At 42.6% G+C, this 24,009-nt stretch overlaps 1 protein-coding gene and 1 non-coding gene across 2 annotated transcripts in view; one reads left to right on the top strand and one right to left on the bottom strand.

The window, feature by feature from the left end:
- Positions 1–9,575, top strand: part of Col8a1 (collagen, type VIII, alpha 1) — a 130,482-nt gene extending 120,907 nt beyond the window's left edge. The window contains exons 3-4 of the mRNA NM_007739.2: positions 1,190–1,520; positions 5,014–9,575. Of these exons, the coding sequence (NP_031765.2) occupies positions 1,193–1,520; positions 5,014–6,920 (2,235 nt within the window). The 5' untranslated portion in view covers positions 1,190–1,192 and the 3' untranslated portion in view covers positions 6,921–9,575. The remainder of the gene's footprint in view (positions 1–1,189; positions 1,521–5,013) is intronic.
- Positions 9,576–22,985: 13,410 nt separating this feature from the next.
- On the bottom strand, positions 22,986–23,045 carry Gm51269 (predicted gene, 51269). The gene has a single exon (NR_162788.1). It is a non-coding gene; the product is annotated as a predicted gene, 51269 (primary transcript).
- Between the last annotated feature and the right edge of the window lie 964 nt (positions 23,046–24,009).

The raw sequence follows: 24,009 nt of genomic DNA, 5'->3' as shown, positions 1-24,009 counted from the left end.
TAACCTATACATTTTAACTGTTTCCATTTTAAAGTGCTACCCAGTTGGAAGACTGCCCCCATTGAACAATGAGTTAAAGAAATAAAACTCAAATTCTCTCTTCCAAATTTTGACGTAGCTCCTACATGATCAACCAGGGCTTTACAGTCCTCAATGCATAGCTTTTATAAAATGGCCCCAGGGTCCTGGTCCATTTCCAGGCAATATATCAGCATTCCAGCCAGCAAGGATGCAGAAAGGAAAAAGCTTGCTCACTGCCTCCAGGGGACCTTACAGGAAGGAGCATCTAGTACAATGATATTCAGTTGACAAAACTCGTTCATATCACCACACCTACCTGAGTGTCTTCATTGTTTTATCCCAAGCTACAAATCAGGTTTTCTGACATTATGGGAAATTTGAAGAATTGGTATTTGGAGAAACTATCAATCTCTAGATTATATTCCAATAATTAATAATTGCTTTCATTTGACAGATTCCACTCTTCTGGCATTTGTTATAATTCTTTTTTTTTTGTCTTTTATGTATTCATTTATTTATTTTACACTCTGGATTTTATTTCCCCTCCCAGTCCACCCTCCGACTGTCCCACATCCCATACCTCCTTCCTACTCACCCCCGTGTCTCCACATGGATGTCCCCACCCCCACCCCCACCCCACCTGACCTCTAAACTCCCTGGGGCCTCCAGTCTCTTGAGGGTTAGGTGCATCAACTCTGATTGAACATAGACCTGGCAGTCCTCTACTATATGTGTGTTGGGGGCCTCATATCAGCTGGTGTATGCTGTCTGTTTGGTGGTCCAGTGTTTGAGAGATCTCCAGGGTACAGATTAATTGAGACTGCTGGTCCTCCTACAAGGTGGTCCTCCTCCTCAGCTTCTTCCAGCCTTTCCCTAATTCAACAACAGGGGTCAGCTGCTTCTGTCCATTGTGTGCAAATCTGACTCTTTCAGCTGCTTGTGGGGTCGTCCAGAGTGCAGTCATGATAGGTCCCTTTTTGTGAGTGCTCCATAACCTCAGTAACAGTGTCAGGCAGGTAGCATCTTCACTTTAAGGTCTTTTCTCTTGTGACTTTCTGACAGTGGAGACTGTGGGTTTCTCCACGTCCCCTAACTCTTCTGTCTCTAAACAGAGAGCGGCCCCTTGGCCTGGAGGTGCTCACTGTGTTGGTGTGTTCCTTCTCCACAGGTGATGGCTGTGCCACCCAGGCCTCTACAGCTGCTGGGAATACTGTTCATCATTTCCCTGAACTCTGTCAGACTCATTCAGGCCGGTGCCTACTATGGAATCAAGCCTCTGCCACCTCAAATCCCTCCTCAGATACCACCACAAATTCCACAGTACCAGCCCTTGGGCCAGCAAGTCCCTCACATGCCTTTGGGCAAAGATGGCCTTTCCATGGGCAAGGAGATGCCTCACATGCAGTATGGCAAAGAGTACCCACACCTACCCCAATATATGAAGGAAATCCCACCTGTGCCAAGAATGGGCAAGGAAGTGGTGCCCAAAAAAGGCAAAGGTAACATCATATTGAACAGTTTCAAAATAGCTGCTCTCCAGACTTCTAAACTGTAGAAGTTGAGGAGAAAACTATGTAGACACTTTTTTTTTCTTTTTTCTTTTAAAAAATTGTTATTGCTGTGAATCAAATGCCATTTTTTTTTCAAGGTTCAAACTTAAAGATACGAGGAAAAGACTTTCAGGCCAGGTTATCCAATTTCAAGTGTTCAGCCCTGAAATTAATACATGCAAGCAACAGTAAATTGACTCAACAGGTTTTACTTATAGGTTTATATAATTTATATAATTAAAGAGAAAAAGAAGCCTTGCATTTGTGAGAAGTCAGATGCACATGGAAAGAACTGGAGGGAGGAAAGAAAAAGGAAGTCGTGATGTAATTATATTTTAATCTAAAAAATAAAAATTAATACAGGGTTTGATCCTCAGCATCATAAAAAGTATAATTATAATCTATTTTTGGCTTTATTATTTTAACTAGCAAAAGATCAGTGCATATTTATCCACAGTCTACCCTTGTGTATATTATTAATTTATTTAAACATTCATCAGCTATATGTGGTGTGAACTCTGAGCCAGATGCAGGAAGTTCATGGCGCAGAAGGAACAAGATACGGGGGTTAAAGAAAGGTGACAAGTCAGTCTTCCATGCTAAGAAACAATGTCTTCAGGAACTTATATAAAAGAAAATTACGACGAAACATTTCACAAACTAGGTGATACAGTTAAGAGTGTTCGGCACTGGTCTAAAGTACTCAAGTCAGTCACCAAACCATCAGGAAGCTAAAGGGCACAGAAAAACCTCTCAGTTACTTTCTAGGAATGTGTGTTGGGTCTGTTACAGCTACAAAGTACCTATTACTGTGAAATGCTTTCCCATAGACTCAGCTTGCTTATTCTCAGAAGCTCGGCATGGGGGGTGGGGGGGGCAATGGGAGCATCAGAACAGTGATCACTATGAAGGAAGTGGAGGTCAACTCAAATGGTTTCCCCCGGCAGTGGCAGAAACCACTGCTCTGGAGAACCACTTGACTTGACACTAATAAGCCTAGCTGCCTAGAATCCAGAAATCAAAGAAAGCTATGAATGCACGGCCTTGATCTTTAAATTAAGACTGTTGAATCAGTGCCATAGGGCTGAGGAAGCTCTAAAGCACTGAGGGGTTTTGAGTGGTCCCAGCTGCCAGTCATTCCAGATGCCCAGGTGAAGAGGACTGTGTTCTAGGTACTGTGCATCAGGCTACCAGACCAATAAGGTGTGATACTTCAGGATGGTGGTGTATGCCTGTAGTGAGGAGGCTGAAGCAACAGGATCAATCACAAGAGTGAGGCCACCCTGGGCTCCACAGTAACATGTAGTGCAAAAATGATAATAATAATAACAACAACAACAACAACAATAGCTGGGCGTGGTGGCGCACGCCTTTAATCCCAGCCCTCCGGAGGCAGAGGCAGGCGGATTTCTGAGTTCGAGGCCAGCCTGGTCTACAGAGTGAGTTCCAGGACAGCCAGGGCTACACAGAGAAACCCTGTCTCGAAAAAACTAATAATAATAATAATAATAATAATAATAACAATAATTAGGATGCATCCTCGGACTCTCCCTTGGTTACAATTTGCTTACCAATAGTATATATAGTGTGTGTTAATGTAAATATTCCTCAGAGTTTTACTCTTTAGGAGCTGGCACACCTTTGAGGCAATCATCAGGTCTTTTTTTCCTTCCTTCCTTGCATGGCCTGCCTGGCTTCCGGTGCATCTCGTAACCAGATGATTATTCCAGCAAGAATATGATTTGTGAAGCTCCCTTTTGCTACCTGGCAGTAGTTCTACAAATAGCACACTCATAAGATTTAAATGCTACATATAGTTGAAAGATGACTTTGGAACCACATATATTTCTTTTCTTTATATACCCTACTCTATTCCCAGTAGCACACGACATCATCCAGAGTATTTTTTTTATTTGCCTGCAAAGCACAGCAAACATACTCTCACATGTGCTTTGTAATTCGGCATCAAGCATGGCAGCTCTCCTATCTTTTCCCTGGCTATGTAGTGTAGCTGTATTAATCTGGCTAACATAATAGAAACACAGGAATGCTGGCAGCTTTAGTCACCCAGTCATAATGTCATGTCAGTGTCAGAAAGATAAACAGAACTTCCTGTTCCTGAACCTTTCTTTCCTTGTTTAAACTGCATGCCATCCTAAAGTGTCTTATTTGCTTCTGATCAAAACCCTAATTTCCAAGCAACATAATTCATTCCAAAAACGTATATTTGAGGCTTGAGAAATCCTTACAGTATGCCAGAGAAAACTAGGCAAATTCATTGGATCTAGGAGACAGATGTGGAGTGAAGCTTATCGGACCACATGCAAAATAAGAGGCTTTTCTTTTTCCTGGGTGCATGGGAGAATAATTTTCATCACCCACTTTTCAGCACACGAGCAAATATTTAGTCCCACATTATTACATTAAAAAGAATACAAGCCAGCCAGGCACAGAACGACAAGAACTATGGATCTCATTAGCATGCAACAGTATAACAACCTGCAGAAGCAGAGAATAAAATGTTGGTCATTCTCATAGCAGACGCTAAGGGATGTAAGGAATTGAGGAGAGGGGTGGATGGACAAGACAAGAGACAAGAGTTGCAAATCGTAAGGCAGCAAGAATATGGCTTTGATTTTGTCTACTTATTTCTAGGTCTATTACCAAATGTGCTAAATATAGTTAGTAATACATATTTTAAACTAAGAATAACTTAAAATGCTGTCCCTACAAAAATAAGTATGTAAAGTGACAGAAGTGTTGATTAGGTTGGGTTAATTATTCCATATTTTATTTAAAAATTATACCATCACTTTGAAGCCCATAAATATATACCATGTAATTCATTGATTTATAATGAAATCTTTAAATTGATAAGGAGGTCATGGGAAAACACAATATAACGTTTAAGTAGAAAAATGTTAAAAAAATAAATAAAAACAGAATATGTCTCCAACACTCTCTAAAATACACACAAATGTGTGCCTGAAACACATGAGATGAAATTTTCATGTCAAGGGGTCGTCTCTGCTAAGTGGGCTTGGTGGAGATGCTTCCCCCCCACCCCTACCCCCACCCCCGCCCTCCATACCCGTTATACAAATTCCACCTTCCCAAATTCGGTACAATGAAACACAACAGAATCTTCAACTTTTGTGCTTGCAAAGTTTTTGTTAAATTTATTTTTCAGCCTTTAATTTTTAACCAATGCTGACTATGTAAGCAGCTGCATGTAAGAGTTTTCAAAACAGCAAATACATCACAGAAACTGACGGCTTGATTTTCTGGTACCGTACAGGGAAGGCTCAGGAAGGTGACTGTATTATCTCTAGTCTTCCCATTCAATACACAATAGGCAAATGTGTCGAAATTAAATGACTGCTATTACTTCTTTATATTAAGAGGTAACAAATATCCCCTGCCCCTTTCTCCACTTTTCCAGGAGAAGTACCGTTAGCCAGTTTGCGCGGAGAACAAGGTCCCCGTGGAGAACCTGGACCAAGAGGACCACCTGGGCCGCCAGGTTTACCAGGTCATGGAATGCCTGGAATCAAAGGAAAACCAGGGCCCCAGGGATATCCAGGAATTGGAAAGCCCGGTATGCCTGGAATGCCTGGGAAGCCAGGAGCCATGGGAATGCCAGGGGCAAAAGGCGAAATTGGACCCAAAGGGGAAATCGGACCTATGGGAATCCCAGGGCCACAAGGGCCTCCAGGACCTCATGGACTTCCTGGCATCGGGAAACCGGGTGGGCCAGGGTTACCAGGGCAACCAGGAGCAAAAGGTGAGAGGGGGCCCAAAGGACCACCAGGACCTCCCGGCCTTCAGGGTCCCAAAGGAGAGAAGGGCTTCGGGATGCCTGGCTTGCCAGGTCTGAAGGGTCCTCCAGGTATGCATGGCCCTCCTGGACCAGTTGGACTACCGGGAGTAGGAAAACCAGGAGTGACAGGCTTTCCTGGACCACAGGGTCCCCTGGGGAAGCCAGGGCCTCCAGGGGAACCTGGACCACAAGGCCTTATTGGTGTGCCAGGAGTTCAAGGACCTCCTGGGATGCCTGGAGTTGGAAAGCCAGGTCAGGATGGGATCCCGGGCCAACCAGGATTTCCGGGTGGTAAAGGGGAACAAGGATTGCCAGGGTTGCCTGGACCCCCAGGCCTCCCAGGGGTCGGAAAGCCAGGTTTCCCAGGACCCAAAGGGGACCGGGGTATTGGGGGTGTTCCTGGGGTTCTTGGGCCGAGAGGGGAAAAAGGACCCATTGGTGCTCCTGGAATGGGGGGTCCACCTGGAGAGCCAGGCCTACCCGGTATCCCGGGTCCCATGGGCCCTCCAGGTGCTATTGGTTTCCCTGGACCCAAAGGAGAAGGTGGAGTTGTAGGACCACAGGGTCCACCAGGCCCCAAGGGAGAGCCTGGCCTCCAAGGCTTCCCTGGGAAGCCAGGTTTTCTTGGTGAAGTAGGTCCCCCTGGCATGAGGGGTTTGCCTGGTCCTATAGGACCCAAGGGAGAAGGTGGTCACAAAGGGTTGCCAGGGCTTCCCGGTGTTCCAGGGCTGCTTGGACCCAAAGGAGAACCTGGCATACCTGGGGATCAGGGTCTACAGGGTCCCCCAGGGATTCCAGGGATCGTAGGACCTAGTGGCCCTATTGGACCCCCTGGGATTCCGGGCCCCAAAGGAGAACCAGGCCTCCCAGGGCCCCCTGGGTTCCCTGGTGTAGGGAAGCCAGGAGTAGCAGGACTTCATGGGCCCCCGGGGAAACCTGGTGCCCTTGGGCCTCAAGGCCAGCCTGGCCTTCCTGGACCCCCAGGTCCTCCAGGACCCCCAGGCCCTCCAGCTGTGATGCCTACACCATCACCCCAGGGAGAGTATCTGCCAGATATGGGACTAGGAATTGATGGGGTGAAACCTCCGCATGCCTATGCGGGCAAAAAGGGCAAACACGGAGGGCCAGCCTATGAGATGCCTGCGTTTACTGCCGAGCTGACTGTACCTTTCCCACCGGTGGGGGCCCCAGTGAAGTTTGACAAGCTGCTCTACAACGGCAGACAGAACTACAATCCGCAGACAGGCATCTTCACCTGTGAAGTCCCGGGTGTCTACTACTTTGCTTATCATGTTCACTGCAAGGGAGGCAACGTATGGGTTGCTCTCTTCAAGAACAACGAGCCCATGATGTACACATACGACGAGTACAAGAAGGGCTTTCTGGACCAAGCATCTGGAAGCGCAGTACTGCTTCTCCGTCCCGGAGACCAGGTGTTTCTCCAAATGCCTTCAGAACAGGCTGCTGGACTCTATGCCGGGCAATATGTCCACTCCTCCTTTTCAGGATATTTATTGTATCCCATGTAAAAAAAAGAGAAAAAATAAGAGATTTAATAGAAGAAAAGAAAATGACACACCAAAAAAAAAAATCAATTGAAAACAATGCTTCAAAACATTTATAATAGTTGGAAAGTTATATTTAAGTGAAAGTTTGGACCATCATGTACAAATAAAAACTAAAACGCATGTTTAGTCCTGTGCACAGCAGATTGTAATGGGATCATGGGACCGAGGTATGGATGAAGTACTGACACGTGTGTTGTACCCAGCGGACTCATTAGCTGTTCCATGTTATATGATTTCATAACCTGCTTATTCAAATCAGTCAAAATATCTCAGTCTGGAGCATCATCGCTAATGAACAGTATTCATTCTTTGTGCTCCCTTGTAAAGGTATTTTTGAATATGCCTTAAGAGGTTGATGGTGAGAGTTACATACTGTATTTATTTGCATGCTTTCCTCTCTATTTCATGCAGGTGTTTTACTGTGGGATTTTGGAGGGTTCTTCTGTAGTGCAGGGTCCATGGTAATCTCTAGTCCAAAGGATATTTCTCTGTGTTAGAGGCAATGCTTTGAGCTGCAGGACTACCTAGTCAGAATTGTGTGTGGATGTGTGTGGTGTCCCCAAAAGAAAAGCTATACCAATGGCCCATTGTGTATCTGCTCAGCAGTCTACTTGCCTAGCAACTGGGTGAGATGCAGGGCAGGAGATGCTAGCCTGGGATGCAGGGCAGAGCCCACAGGAGCTCATAGTTTAGCTCAGAGTCATTAAAATATCAACCCATCTAAAGGGTTTCAGTTCGGAATTTTCTGTAACTTTTCTTTTTTCCTTCTTCACCCTTCCACATAATATATAACATAGCCTAAGCAATATAAACAAATCTTTTTTTTACAAAGCCTTCCCTCAAACAACTTTGCCATTTCATGAACATTTATTATTAATAGCAATTATCAGTTGTGTAAAATAAAACAAAAACACTAATGTGTCCACAGAGCCAAGTGTAGTGAGGTTTCACCTTGTCTGCACCTGTCTTAGTAGCTGTCATTTTTTTTTCCCAGTAACTATGAATTTTAAAACTATGACTTATGCCATGAGGTTCCAAAGTCAATTGCCAAAAATCCAAACCATTCTTTTTTTTTTTTAATTTGGGGGAAAAAATCAGAATTACATAGGAAAAATTATATTTTAAAAGAGTAATTATAAGGTTTGATATTCAAAAGCAGGCATGTTGCTTCCAGCAATAGGGACTACGGTTGTAGGAAGATAATTGTTTCTTTAACATCCGCCTGGGGAAGAGATAGCTGGAGTGTCATAAGCCATAGCACCTCAGGCCTACGATGCCACTGCACGCTTAGCACCACAGCCAAACCATGTTGGAAAAGAGAAATTGTTTTTTTTCAGATTCTAATTAAGGCACATAGTAGGTTCTTTGGCTGATGCTCAAAACACGACCAGTTGAACGTTTTCCGTTCATCTGCTCTTGGTTGCTTAGGGGAATAATGTGGAATGAGAGCAATAGAATGTATTCTACTTTTCTCAAAAGTTAAAAACCAGGAGCTGAAGAGAGAGACATAGATTGGAAAATGCACAGATAAATACAGTATAAAGCATGGTCTATTTAAAATCTGAATTATTTTTACCACCACAGTTCTTCTTGCCACGGCTTACTATTGGTCTTTTCCCTTTATGAGGCACAGACACCATTTTTTTCTTGAATTTTTAAAAAAAGAATGTGTTTATTAGCACAAGGTTTTTCATTCATTGTTAATTACACAAGAGCACCTTCGAATCCAAACGAATTTCCTACCAAACCTTCATTTGCAAAGTAAACAGCATGTCTTTGGACAGCTTTCCTTGGGGTCGCTCCTAAGGACACTGGCTTATAGCTGGTCACTATGGAAATCATATGGGTCCCTCGCTCTTTCTGCTCAATAGCTACGTTGAAATGGTCTGGCCAGATGGGTTGTAAAGTTGCTTTTATCTGTACATGTATGGTATTTTAGTTTCCATAAAGAAAGACAGAAATTATCTCTTAAGTTAAACCAAATTTCACTTTTTGAGATATCTTCCAACTTATTTATTGGTTGTTACTCAATTGCCTGCCTCTGTGTGTGTGTGTGTGTGTGTGTGTGTGTGTGTGTGTGTGTGTTATCAGGCATATGCTTCTAAGCTTTTAAATGGAGGAGGAGCAAAAATCTATGCCAGATACTGTATATTCTACCATGGTGCTAATATCAGAGCTAAATGATACTCCATTTAATTTAAAGAAGAGTTTTAAATAATTATCTATGTACCTGTGTTTCCCTTTTGAGTGTTGTCCATCATGTCCACAGTGGTGTGAAAGCAAGTGAATCAAGTATGTGTTCTACTTTCTAGGGACAGTACTATGATCACTTTTTAATACAAAATTAACTAGAGCTTTTCCAAGTGAAATGGACCAAACTGGCATTGTTCTATTTAAACAGAGAGTTTTAATGCAGTATGACGTCCCACAGGGGAAAGGAATGTCTGTAGAGGACAGTTGTCCTCAAATATTTTACAGAAACAAAGAATGATGAAAAGACCGGTAACTTGCTTGAGTTCCCATGAATAGATTTGAGACTGAATGGCAAATCAATTTTGTATTTAAATTTTTTGTACTGATTTGAAAAACAGATCATTAAATATCTCTAAAAATATGTTTCCTGCCTTGTTCATAACATTCAACTGACGCTATTTGAACATAAAGTGTTTCTTAGTAACACATTGTAGTAATCAGCCACTGTATACAGGGTCTAAAAATAATCACAGCTTGAGCAGGACAGATTATTCCTCTTGAGTTTAGTAACTCTGTAAATAAGCAGTCCAGATCTCCTCTGAGGACCTAGTCATTACCCCACATTCTTTCTACATTCTTGTCTCTCTAACCAGGTGTGTTGGCCTCCCTCCCCATTGGTGGGAGAAGTTGGACCTTAGCAATCACATGCCAACCTGTGGGAGGTTCCAAACCTTTTATCTTTAAGAAATCCAACCCAGCGGCTTCGATTCCACCTTCCATACCAGCAGCCCTGAATTTAGTCACATCATAAGGTGCAAGACATTAGTAGTTCTCAGTCAGCCCTGCTGAAGTAAAGGCCAGTTCTGTTCAGAAGAGAGAAGGAAGAACAGACTGTAGCCTCCTGTATTAGTCAACCTCACCATCACGGAAGAAATTGCCATAGATCTCTTCAGGAGACAGCAGTCTTCAAATACTCCAAGTTGAGGGAAAATAGTTGTGAGTGGATCTTCCAGGCTGAAGCACATGTGTTTCAATAAGTTAAAGCACTAGTAAGAAAAGCATTCTATTGTGATGACAAGTTCTAAATGCCTAGACTATGATAAAAGGATTGTTCAAATCATTGTAGGAGTGAGTGTGTACCACCAGTCTGAGTGGTTAACTGGTTTGAACCATCTTACTAGAAGACCAACATCACTTATATCCTGACAAGGCTCAAGTTTCTCTCTACAACCAAAGACACTACCATCACATTACCTGTGGTCAGGGACAGGATCTTGGTTGTTGGCCTCTTATTCAAAGGATTGAAATAAGAGCTCATACTGAGAAGAAATTTTATCCAAAAGTAAATCAATAGTACAGATCAGGAAGAAATAAACTTACCAAGTAGTGACAGTCACATATATGAGAAAGTATCTGGGCTCTTAGTTATTGTTTGAGACATCCTTGGATGGAGTTCAAGAAGAGGGAATAGCATGAGCAGCTATTATGATCAATAAGTTAGTTACATAATCATTTTTCTGATGTAAATGTCCCATCCCATAGTGTCTTAGTTTCTATTGATGAAATTAAATACCATGACCACAAGCAACTCAGGGAGGAAATGGTTTCTTTGGCTTATGCTTCCAATGGTGGTCACCATTGAAGGAAGTCAGGACAGGAACTCAAATAGGGCAGGAACCTGGAGGCAGGAGCTGATGCAGAGGCTATGGAGGAGTGCTGCTTACTGGCTTGTTCCTCATGGCTTTCTCAACCTGATATCTTACAGAACCTAGGACCCCCAGCTCGAGGATGGGACCACCCACAATGGGCCAGGCCCTCCCCCATCAATCACTAATTAAGAAAATGCTCTACTGGCTTGCCTACAGCCTAATCTTATGGAGGCATTTTCTCAATTGAGGTCCTGCCTCTCAGATGATTTTAGCTTGTGTCAAGTTTATGTAAAACTATCCAGCACATGCAATGCATCTGATTTCCATCACATGGATGCCCAAGAATGCATAGGCATATGATCTGATCGTAAATAAGGGATTCTTCCTAAAGCTTTACTTGAGGACACAATTTTGGCCTGCTGTGAACACACACAAAATCAGTTCAGCCTATGTCTGACTTTCTATACTTTGTACCTACATACATAGGAATCACGTTTGAAGAGAAACAAAGATTGATTGTTTTTTTAGCAGAACAGAAATTTACCTTTTTGTTCATAGAAGGGTATATATGTGTAGCAGGTGAAGGTCCAAGGTGGATAGATGCATTTTCCATGAGCGTATGCAGTGTATAGTACATGCACATAAAAGAGCTAGGCTGGTTGTCAAGTGCATTATTAGAACGGAGGGTATACATAGCTCAAACCAAGTAGAATCTTGTGTTGCTAAACTCTCCCATATGTGTTGGTCTGTGTGTCTACCTCACTGCTGGGATGCCAGAACCCCACCAACAAGTGGCTCAGGGAAAGCAGAATTCACTCCAGATGGGGTCCCAGCCAGTGTTCCAATGGACAAGAAACAGTGAGATCTAGGACTGATGCTATGGTTCTCAATCTCCTATGTACCCAGCTGCCACTGGGGACCTTGAGGAGTTGGGGAAAGGCGTCCAGAGGCTTGAGCTTCCCCTACATGCCAGGCAGGAAAGGGATGGCTGAGACCAGGATGTAGATGAATTTGGTTTGCTTCTGGGTGAGTGCCTAAAAGTTCAGAGGGACTGGAAGAGAGGCCTTCTATAGGAGATCTAGGTGTGGCTCTTCACTTTAAGGCCTCCCTTGCAGTAATCCTTGATGAAGGAGAGGGTCCTTGCTTGTCCAAATGGTTTTGTTCCTGGCAGATGTGAATGCATAGATCTTACTCAGGGTGAACCAGGGATGAAATACCTTTTACAGGGAGGGATGCCCAAAAAGGGAGGCTCATTGTGTAAGCACTTGAGGGCCTATCTAGATACCTCACTAGCAAGGAGAACTCTAGGTTTTTATATTATGTGACCAGTTGTGGTGGTCCTCTCAATGTGGTGTCATGGTTACAAGTTCCAGGACAACTAGAGCCTGGTTGGGAGCTAATTCAATGCCTATTATTCTCAATGATGAGATAAGCCAGGGTTTGAACCTGCTTCAGCCTTACCAGTTCTTTTGTCTGGTGGCATGGTCCTCTTGCCCCACACATACGATTGCTGTCTCAACCTCTCTTTGATGAACTTTCCAATAACTTATTAGGGGAACTGAAGGCAGAAGGTTGGTCTTCTTTGAACTGCTTCATGATGAGTTGAGGGACACTTCCAAAATGGTGTGTGTGTGTGTGTGTCTGTCTGTCTGTCTGTCGATTTGTCTACCCTAAGCTAAGAAAAGGAAGGAAACTGAGATCAGGGTCTAACAAGATTAAACCATGTATCCAAGTATGAATAAAAGAAATGATGTGATAACAAAAGAAAGGGATCAGAGAGATGGGTCAGTGGTTAAGAGCACTGGCTGTTCTTACAGAGATCTGGGTTCAACTCCCAGCACCCACATGACAGCTCACAACCATCTGTAACTCCAGTTCCAAGGAATCTAATACCTTCGTCCATCTTCCATAAGCACAAGGCAAGTATACACTGCATATATGTATGTACATGCAGGAAAATCACTCATATACATAAAATAAAATTTAAAAATCTAAATATACAAGCAAAAATAATTTATATTACGTATATTTTTAAATAACTGAAGAAAAGTTAAGGGATGCAAGCTCTCACTATAGTGGAGAAATATTTCCTCTGATGTGAAATAAGAGTAAGATACAGCATACTATTAAGTGAGACAATGGCATAAAAATAAGTATTTCAAAAATACATTGACGATTTTTGAAAACAACACTGGAGAAGGGAAGAAACAAGTAATAAAAACAAATTTAAAAAGAGAACATAGTTCATCCAAAAAGGAGATGATGGAAAAATGCTGAGCAGTCTTGAAGGAGTCTCAGATATGAAGAGGGAAGAGAGGTGTCAGGGGTTAACTTCATGGCCGTTGAACTTTCCCAGGGACCAGGAATGAAGCCTGTATTAATCAGGGTTCTCTAGAGTAACAAAACTTATAGAATGACTCTCTCTCTCTCTCTCTCCTCTCTCTCTCTCTCTCTCCATACATATACACACATACATATGTACGTCTGAATATATATATATATATATATATATATATATATATATATATATATATCCTGTGTGTGTATGAACTTTTATATGAATATGTATATGGAATTTATTGGAATGACCTAAAGGCTGCAGTACAGCTAATCCAACAATGGCTGGCTGTGGTAGAAAGTTAAAGAATCTACTATGTGCTCAGTCCACAAGGCTGGATATCTCAACTGTTCTTCAGTATCTGCTAGCATCTCAAAGGAGTAGACTGTAATGCCAGTGAAGGAATGGATGTGCTAACAAGGAAAGGGTAAGCACAAAAAGAACAAAAGCTTCCATCTTATGCCCTTATATAGACTTAACAGTAGAAAGTGTGGCCCAGATTAAACGTATATCTTTCAACTTCAAAATCTGGATGAAAGGCGTGCGGCTCCCATCCTCTAAATCTTCCTACCTCAAAACGTCCTGATTAGGAGAGGTTTCAGCCATGCCAAACCAAGCAAAAACAATCTCTCAAAGGTCAGCTCACTTTCTTTATATACAAATCAGGATCCCGTTTCAGGGACTGGTGCTAAGATGAGGAGTTAGACAGACTCCTGTGTAGGCATCCAGGTAGAGAGCATGGCAATAGCTAGGTAATAAAGGCAGCGAGCTTCCATAATGGCCAGCTTCTTCACTCCCCTCACTTAAGTCAAAGCCCAGCAACTTAAACCAAAAGCTGGGGGTCTTTTTCACCTCCTGCCAGCAGCCCCCCTGCTGATGGACTGCCTCCTTAAGTTTAAGGCCAGATCAGGACAGGTTACACCACAGTTGTGGGCCAATCAAATCTTATCTTTCTTCAAACTGGCCAACTCTAAATTATGGAAGGGAAATTCTTCATAGATTTAAAAAAGAAAAAAGAAAAGAAAAAAGCCCAGCCCCTTAAGAACGAACAGCCTGGACTTTTTGGCCTCCTGAACGTCCCCCTTCTGCTTTCCAGAGGGTCTTTTTGTTTTCTCTTCATGTGTGCTTCATGCCTGTGCTTCCTCGCCCCCAATACTCAACTATGGATGCTGTTTCCTTTCTCCACTGCTACCTGTTACATTCTAGGTTTTCCTGGCACTTAATTCTATTTATTTATTTATTTATTTATTTATTTATTTATTTATTTAATAAGCTGTTGGTTTTTTTTTTTTAGATGTTTTCTTCATTTACACTTCAAATGCTATTCCAAAAGTCCCCTATGCTTTCCCCTCGCCCTGCTCCCCAACCCACCCACTCCTGCTTCCTGGCCCTGGCATTCCCCTGTACTGGGGCATATGATCTTTGCAAGACCAAGGGCCTCTCCTCCCATTGATGGCCGACTAGGCCATCCTCTGCTACATATGCAACTGGAGACACAGTTCGGGGTTGGGGGGGGGCGTATTGGTTAGTTCATATTGTTGATCCTCCTGTAGGGTTGCCAACCCCTTTAGCTCCTTGGGTATTTTCTCTAACTCCTTCTTTAGGGGCCCTGTGTTCCATCCAATCGATGACTGTGAGCATCCACTTCTATATTTGCCAGGCACTGGCATAGCCTCACAAGAGATAGCTATATCAGGGTCCTGTCAGCAAAATCTTGCTGGCTTATGCAATAGTGTCTGGGTTTGGTGGTTGTTCTTTAACTGGCAGAAAAAAAAACAAGCCTGGTCAAGACTCCTAGAATGTACAGGGCCGCCCACAGTGGAATAGAATTGCCATCTCAACCTAATGGAGATAATGTCTCACAGGCATAACCAACCATTTTCCAGATTATTCCAGATCTCATTAAGTTCACAAGTGCGATTAACTGTCAAAATTTCACCCCTCAGTTTCCCCTTGAAAGACTTTTCCATCTGAATTATGAGGTGTGCTGAATGCAAGTCAGTCTTTTTAGAACTTAACACATGAACACATCACATTAAACAGCAATCTTCCATTTTTTGTCCCCAAAGTCTCAAGTGAATTTCATAATGCAGAATAAAACCCAACTTTTCAATATCCATAGCTGTTAACAATTGTAACAGTTTTGAAGTCCAAAGTTAAAAAAAATAAGATGAATATAAGCCCAGTTCACAGATCATCTGAGACTCAAGGCACCCTAACTGTTAACTCTTATAAAATGAAAATTAAAAAAAACAATAAAAAAATTAGTTACAGGGCTGGAGAGATGGCTTAGTGGTTGTACTGGCTAGTTTTGTGTCAACTTGACACAGCTGGAGTTATCACAGTGAAAGGAGCTTCAGTTGGGGAAATGCCTTCATGAGATCCATAAGGCATTTTCTCAATTAGTGATCAAGGGGGGAGGTCCTCTTGTGGGAGGGACCATCTCTGGGCTGGTAGTCTAGGTTCTATAAGAGAGCAGGCTGAGCAAGCCAGGGGAAGCAAGCCAGTAAAGAACATCCCTCCATGCCCTCTGCATCAGCTCCTGCTTCCTGACCTGCTTGAGTTCCAGTCCTGACTTCTTTCAGTGATGAACAGCAATGTGGAAATGTAAGCTGAATAAACCCTTTCCTCTCCAACTGCTTCTTGGTCATGATGTTTGTGCAGGAATAGAAACCCTAAGACAATGGTTAAGAGTGCTGGCTGCTCTTCCACAGGTCCTGAGTTCAATTCCAGCAACCACATGGTGACTCACAACCATCTGTAATGGGATCCAATGCCCTCTTCTGGTTTGTCTGAAGACAGCTATAGTGTACTCATGCATACATTAAATAAATAAATAAATAAATAAATAAATAACTCTTTAAAAAAAACCCACCTAGTGACATAGTTCCAGATTATCATAGCAGAGAATAAACATTCTCATTCGAAATCAGAAGAATTGGGATATAACAAAATCAAGATCCGTGAGGACAAATGGCTGCAGTTCCATGTCCAGCATCTGGGACTCAGGATGAAACAGTGCTCCAAAAGGGTCAGGTGGCTCCTCCCTCCCAGCACTGCCATGTAGTCAGTCACACAGCCTCTCTCTTTGGCAGTTTCACTCCATGTCTGATCTTCTTATTAGTGGATGTCTCACAGACCTCTCAGCTTCCTTATCCTCAAGTCTTCATTGCAATTTAGGCTTACCTTCACAGCTTCATCCAATGGCCTCTTGGGGCCTCTTTGCTGAGACTCTGACTCTGCCACACATCACCTGGATTTACCTGCTCTCTGATACCATGGTGGAGAGCTCCACACTCCCGAACTCTTGTACCTTGCATACTTACAAAGTCAATATCACATGTAGTCTTGCTCTTTGGACCCCATCTGTATACTGTGGTACCATTTCCAGTGGGAAGCATTTCCATAGGCGGTTGTCTTAGACGATCAAGGCAAATCTTTCAACTAGGTTTGGATCTTCACAAAATGGAGTCTCTTATGGGTGTCTTCAGGACACTCTTTCTATTGCCCCGGTATAGTGAGAAGGTTTCTCTTCAGGGGTGTTCTTTTCAACAATTACAGCTGTTCTCTCAGTGCCAACCTGAATGTTTGCCTGCCTTGCAATTTCCGCTAGTCTATTTCTGCCATCTGCATTTCTTTCAGCATGCTTGTCTTTCAGGATCTCATCAAAATAGTCCATTAAAGTGTACTTACATCTGAAGGCTTTTCTAACTCAATGTTACAAAGTCTTTCACATTCCTCCTGTAAACTTTCCAAAGGCTTGAGAATCAAAATGACCAGGTTTATCATAGCAATGACTGTGGGGGTGGTGCAGACACTAAGGTCCTGTTCCCCAATTGGTTCTTAATCTGTCAGTAAAGAAGTCATGGGCCAATTGCTGGGTGGTAGGAATAGGCGGGACTTCCAGGTCCCTCAGGAAAAAGAACAAGGGAGCAAGAAAGGTTCGCCATGCTTTGCAAAGAGAAGAACTAAACAGCTATGTTAGGTCTCAGGAAGCACAGGTGGCCTATGGCTTCTCCTACAGGTGGGTGGTCAGGAATGTTTAGCAGGGACTAGATGTATCTCAGCAAATAAAGTTTAAGGCAAGTTGAAAAGGAACAACTGTATGCGTGTCGTTTAGCCATAGATTCAAGTGAAGGTGGATGGGGTCTGGTAGCTGACTTGTTCCCAGAGCTTAGGCAGGGTAACAAAGTTACTCCCAATAAATGACCCCACTTCTTGATACCATTTTTTCTTAGTTACATTTCTATTACTGTAAGAAAATATCCTAGCAAAAGCCATCCAAGGAAAGATAGGCCAATTCTGGCTCACATTTTGAAGTACAACTTTAATCATTGTGGGAAAATCAAGGTAGCAGGGGGTCAAGGCTGCTGGTGGTGTTGTTCCAGTTATGAAGTGAGGACTAGCAAAAGCCTCGCACACTTCATTTCTTTCTTTCTTTCTTTCTTTCTTTCTTTCTTTCTTTCTTTCTTTCTTTCTTTCTTTCTTTCTTTCTTTCTTTCTTTCTTTCTTTCTTTCTTTTTTGATGCAGGATCTGATCCTGGGAATTGTACCACCTGCCGTGGGAAAACTTTCCCATATCATTCAACCCAATCCCTGGGGGGTTGGGATACAGCTGGGTGTTTGTGATGCACAGTTTTAATCTCAGCACTCAGGAGGCAGAGATGGATAGGTCTCTGTGAGCTAAAAGCCAGCCTAGACTACATAGCGAGTTTCATAAAATTAAGAGCTATGTAAAGAGACCTTGTCTCAAAACAAACAAACAAACAAACAAACAAACAAACCTCATTTAACCTAATCAAGATAACCCCCCACAAGCATGCCCAGAGGCCTATCTTCCAAATGATTCTAGGACTCATCATGTTGGCAACCCAGATTAATAGTCACAGAGGCCTTAAATAATAAAGAAATGTTTTCTCAGTCCTGGAAAAAAAGCAAAGCATCATTTGGGTTAGTTTTTCTCAAGGCTTTTCTTTTGGCTTGCGGGTGGCCATCATTTCCCGGTGACCATCTTGTAAGGGCACTAGTCATCCTGAGTTATGGTTTACCCCTGGGATTTCATTTTAATCTAATATCTAGCTTTAAAGGCTCAATTTTCAAAAGCAACCACATTTAAAAGTATTAGGAGACAGGGCTTTAACAGTTATTGTGAGTGACATCGTTTAGATCAATTGTTTCAACCTAAGGGTTGTGACCCCTTTGGTGGTATGCGTATCCTGCATACAAGATATTTAAATTGGGATTCATATGTGTAGCAAAATATGTTACAAAGTAGCACAGCATGAGGAACCACATAAAGGGTTGAAGTGTTGGGAAGGTTAAGAACTGCTGGTCTAGAGCATAGTAACACTATGTGCTGCCTCTACTTCACAGGTGCCTTTGGTGGGAAGATGACAGGTAGAAGAATCATGAGGCTGGTAAGAGACCTACTGGCTTCTTTTGACAAAGAGTAGAGAAAAGGCTGACTGGAAATTCTTAGCACCATTCAGAAGTGTAAATGATAAAAAATGCTCTAAAATTTGATTCTTCTATCAAAGATCCAGCAACAGTAAGAAGCATTACAATCAGCAGGGAATTATAGCGAATTCAAAACACAAAGGCAGTAAAATCAAACCATTCATATTTACGACATCTGGAAGTCTTTTCTCAAAGGGACTATGACTCTTAAAATGCAAATATTCATGCTCATTCCATACCATGAATAATTACGATGCCCTAATGTCTCTTCTAGCAGAATTGGAGGGAATTCATGTTACTCTCTTCTATTGTCAAAATGAATTCTATGTCAAAGTACACTTTTTCTCATACAAGTTTTATTATCTCAAAAGGCTATTAATGCATCATCAATATTGTTTTTAGAAAAAGTATTATTTCCTAAAGTAAGTGTAATGAAATTTAAATTAAAATGGCCACATTGCCCCATTTTACCAAGCAATTCAGCAGCTTCTCTAATACGAGAAAAGAAGTATATCTTGTCAAAATTCTGCTTTGTGGCATCTAGAACTTTTCCAGAGATTCTTCTTTCCTTTGGTATCTTATTTGAGGAACAGATTTCTTTTTTTATTAGAATCAAAAGTGCTTCTGACTAAAGTTTACAGATCCCACAGGGAGGTATGTTTCATGTGTCTTGTTAAAATCAAGACTAAAATTTGATTCTGCATTGGGCATAACCAGATTGCTTCTCAGCTGTCGAGTGAGCCACTAACAGCAGTTTTCAGGACTGCTCTTCATTCCTGGGGTGAGAGAAACCATCGTGAAAGCCAATGGAGCTCCTGTAAGTCCCTGCCTTACAGGATGCTACCAATCACATGCCCTTCTTTCCCCAAGACAATGATGGATGATGTTATTGTCCTCTCCTCCAATAAGAGACTAAGAAGAAAACATTGGAGGGGTCTTGGGTCAGTGGGACAGAGAGCAAACCTCAAATCTCAGCTCCTCTGTTTCCTAGGACTTGGGAATAACCCCCTTTCTACGCTTCAGATTTTCTATGGTTAATTAGTGGGGTGTGCTAGAGACAATGAGCTATCACTATCTGAACATCAGCTGCAAAGAAGAAACTGCTTCAGTGGTCTTTATGCATTAGCTGAGCCAATCAGGGGTGCTCCTGGAGAAACTCAGCTTGAAGTTCTGGTATGTCAAAACCAAGGCTTGTGGGCTGGAGAGATGGCTCAGTAGTAAAGAGCACTGACTGCTCTTCCAGAGATCCTGAGTTCAATTCCCAGCAACCACATTGTGACTCATGATCATCTGTAATGGGATCTGATGCACTCACTCTTCTGGTGTGTGTCTGAAGACAGCTACAGTGTACTCGTATAAATAAAAATAAATTATATATATATAAATTAAAGGAAATCAGGGCTTTATTGTGGCTCTGGCTCTGTTTGCTAAAAGTATATCCAGCCCTGGGTCATAGTTCCATGCCTAGTCTGTTTCTCTCCAGCTTACAGTTCTTATAGGGTTCAAACCACCACAAGGATGAACCACTTCCTCATGATCAGCTTGGAACCCCATCTCCCATTTATAACAAATACTGAAGGTATCAGGACTCCGTTGAGGCCCATTGAGGGAAAGCTACCTTTTCCTAGTTAAAAGAATGAAATCTGAGCCCTATTTTATTTCTTGTCCTTGGTGTAGATATAATATCCAGATCTGTCCCTCAGATTTGATCTTTATGGCTCTTGTCACTCCCTTAAAAATTTAATCCAACTGATCCTGTCAATCAATTGGCAAGAACATCCTTCCTCAAGAAAGTTGATCCATCTGAAGACATAGTAAGCATATGGATGAAGGCATACATTTTTTTGCAACCTACTTTTAATAAGAGTTCAACCTGTCCTTTAGCACACCATCCAGCAGAGGTAGTGGAAGAGAAAAGTTATTAGGATACGGGGGAAGTGGACCTGTTCAGCAATAGTTGTTTGGGGGTGATCTTTGATAGCAGTTCAGTGTCATAGCAAACACCAAGTATGACTTAGCAGCTGTAAACCAGTCCTCTAGGCAGGCAGAAACCAGGCAAGAACCAGAAGCTATAGTCTAGACCTTTCAGCAAGCAGACCCCAGACAGCTGTAGTTCAGTCTTGAAGAGACCGTCAGGCTTGCCAACCAGCCTGAGGCCAGGCTGCAGAAGTAGCAAGCTGCTGCAGGAACCTTGAGAGCAGTTCATGGTGAGTTTCTCTCAATGGCAGTGTTGTCACGAGTTGATCTCAACAACACTGCTATGTAAGGCAGTCCATTACATGTGTGTCATTCGTGAAGAGCAGGGAAGCAGAGCAAACCAAACCAAGGCTCAGTGCTCATCTCCCACTGTCTGTGGAGTCATATTTAAACTTCTTCATCAAGTGTCCTTTCGTGTGTTTGCTATATCCAAACATCCTTTCACCTATGTCTGCTTCAGGAACACAGTCTTTCACGTGCTTGCTTTAGCAAGATATCCTTTCACCTGTGTGCCCCAGTAAAACATCGTTTGATATAACTAACTTTCCAAAGAACTAGAAGTTTCCACTTCATATGGAAGGAACAGTTTTTCTCCTAATTGGACAATGTGCTTAACATCTCCCTTGGGGCAGCTGCTTCTGGGCTTCAGTCATAATCCTCACTTTTCTGAGTCTTAACTCAAAAAACATAACTTCTTCTTTTCTCCCTTTCTGTATCATTTTTGGGCACAATCCAAAAATCCTAAGCATGCTTGCTTTGGCACGCTGAGCTTTCTGTTTGGTCTGAAGGCCATTCCTCTTTTCTAGGGCTGCTTGACCAATTCAGAAGTTGGTACCTTTCCCCTTCCAAGATTTACAGATTGCATGCTCTGTTGGGTTTTTCTCAAACTCTAATGAAACAGTCCTTGAGATTCCATCTCTCTCTCTCTCTCTCTCTCTCTCTCTCTCTCTCTCTCTCTGTATGTATGTATGTGTAGCTAACCAAACTAAGAAATCACAAAATGCAACTTACACTCCCCCAGTTACATGGCCACTCTTCTCTATGTGCTTCTGGCATTCTTAAGGTCTTTCTGTCATAAAAATTAGAATATATCCCATTTTTTTCTCATTCTTCTTCTTCTTCACTAAGTTACACAGAAGAAGCTTCTAATTTGCCTGAAGTCTTCAAGCATTTGTATGTGAACAGAGATTCTATTCACCAATGATGTTCACAGCAGAGAGAAAGAGAGCAAGATTTTAATGTAAAGCCCTGCTTACAACTCCTGTGTTGCTGCTTGGCCAAACAGCTCCCCCTGGAGGCCAGAAAAATAATAGCTGTTCAGTAAAGAGGCTTTAGGCAAAGTTGGTTTGTTTTTATTTTGATTTGGTTAGTTGGTTTTTGCTCCTATGCTCCATCTCTTAAATTTTATGGTTTTTGGAGTTATCTTTATTTTATAGGTTTTGTGAATGCTGACTGCCAACGAAGACCTAAGACAAATAGTGGGACAAAATACCTCCATGTTCTTTACATGGGGTTTGCTCTGCAGGCTTCTGTGGCTTTGCAGCAGCATAACACCTTGGATCCAAGTGAACATCCCAGGGAAACAAGATTAAAATGCTTAGAATTTCAGAGCTCTAAGCCTCAGAACTCACACACCAGCTCCATTGTGTTCTATTGGTTGAGTGATAATGCTCTATCCTAGTGCAAGGAAGAGGACATTGACATCACTAGTTGATAGGAAGCATTTCAAGTAAGTCCTGCCACATGGTAAAGAGAGGACATGGGTGGGTGCCTCTGCTTCAATTAGAGACTCTGTTCTGACCATTTGTGTGGAAAGTGAGGAGAAAGATGACAGATGTTCTCCTTTGACCTCCACATGTCCAAATATGGGTGCACATCTGCACATTCGTGTGCATGCACCACAGACTCATATACTGCCTACAACACACACACACACACACACACACACACACACACACACACACACACACACACACCCCACAGATTTATATCCTTTGTATTGAACATGAGATAAAGCTAGATCAAAGGTGATGGTACACAATCCCGGGGCTAGTATTGGGAGTGGGTCATCACTACTTCCAAGTGTGAAGGGCCTGAGGCTGTAAATATTCACCAGTGCTCAAAAAAGTAGATACTGAGCAGGGACCATGGCTTTCAGAAGTGGAAGAGGCCCAGCAATGGGGTGAAGCAAGCAGGCATATGGAGGCATCTCTTACTTTGGATTTAATTGCTTTGAAAAGATGCCATAACCATAGCAACTCTTATAAAGGAAGACATTTAATTGGGGCTGGCTTACAGGTTCAGAGGTTTAGTTTGTTATTGTCATGATGGGAAGCATGGTGGTATACAGGCAAACATGGTGCTGGAGCAGTAGCTGAGAGTTATATATCTGGATCGACAGGCAGCAGGAAGAGAGTGACACTGGGCCTGGCTTGAGCATTTGAAACCTCAAAGCCAATGCCCAGTGACATATTTCCTCCAAGGCCACACATACTCTGACATGAACACTCCTAATAGGACCATTCCCTATGTGTCTATTGGTGCTACTTCCATTAAAACCCTGTGACATAACACTTACGATGTTTCTCCCTGTTTCATGCCAGTGCTGAGCAGAGAGTGGCATGGTTTAGCTTCATTTTAGTCATACCATTGTATTAAACTGGTAAGAACAAATACAGCGCTTGATATTAGCCAAAAGGATGAGAAAAGACATGGGAATCATCTCTCTCTTGCCTCTCTTACCAGTGCATCCAATTCACTACCCCCAAAATTAAGGCTAGAACTTAGAGGATAGCTGTGTCTGTCTTTTAGGGCATTGTCTTAGTTAGGACTCTACTGCTGTGAACAGACACCATAACCAAGACAACTCTTATAAGGACAATATTTAGTTGAGGCTGCCTTACAAGTTCAGGGGTTCAGTCCATTACTATCAAGGCAGTAACATGGTAGCACCCAGGCAGTCCACATTAGATTCATCCTCACAGTCACATGCACCTTGTAAAGGAGTTCTAAGTAGCCACGCCTTAAGCTTTATTGTGCCCCTGGGATTGGAATGACTGCTGCCTGGAAACCTAGAATGAGAATTATTGTTGCCTGAGATCTTTTTCCCAAATTGTCCCATGTTTTAAATCTGCTGACAATGAACCACCATGCACTAGGCTCCCTGATTCAGGTTGGTGAAGTCCGTCTGAACCGAATTTTCAATCTCATCTCTTCATGGGTTTGCTTCTCTGCCTGGGCACCTACAGAGTCCCCCTCAATTAGTGTGATGAAATACTATGACAAGATCAACTTGAGGAAGATGGGCTTTGTCTTCTCCTTCCATAGGATTGTTCATCACTAAAGGAAGTCAGCACAGAACTCATACAGGGAGGAACCGGGAGGCAGGAGCTGATGCAGAAGCCATGGAGGGGTGCTGCTTACAGGCTTGCTTGTC

This window comes from Mus musculus, chromosome 16 (genome assembly GCF_000001635.26).
Source record: "Mus musculus strain C57BL/6J chromosome 16, GRCm38.p6 C57BL/6J".
In the NCBI taxonomy this organism is placed as follows: domain Eukaryota; kingdom Metazoa; phylum Chordata; class Mammalia; order Rodentia; family Muridae; genus Mus; species Mus musculus.
This window is presented reverse-complemented; position numbering and strand designations above follow the sequence as displayed.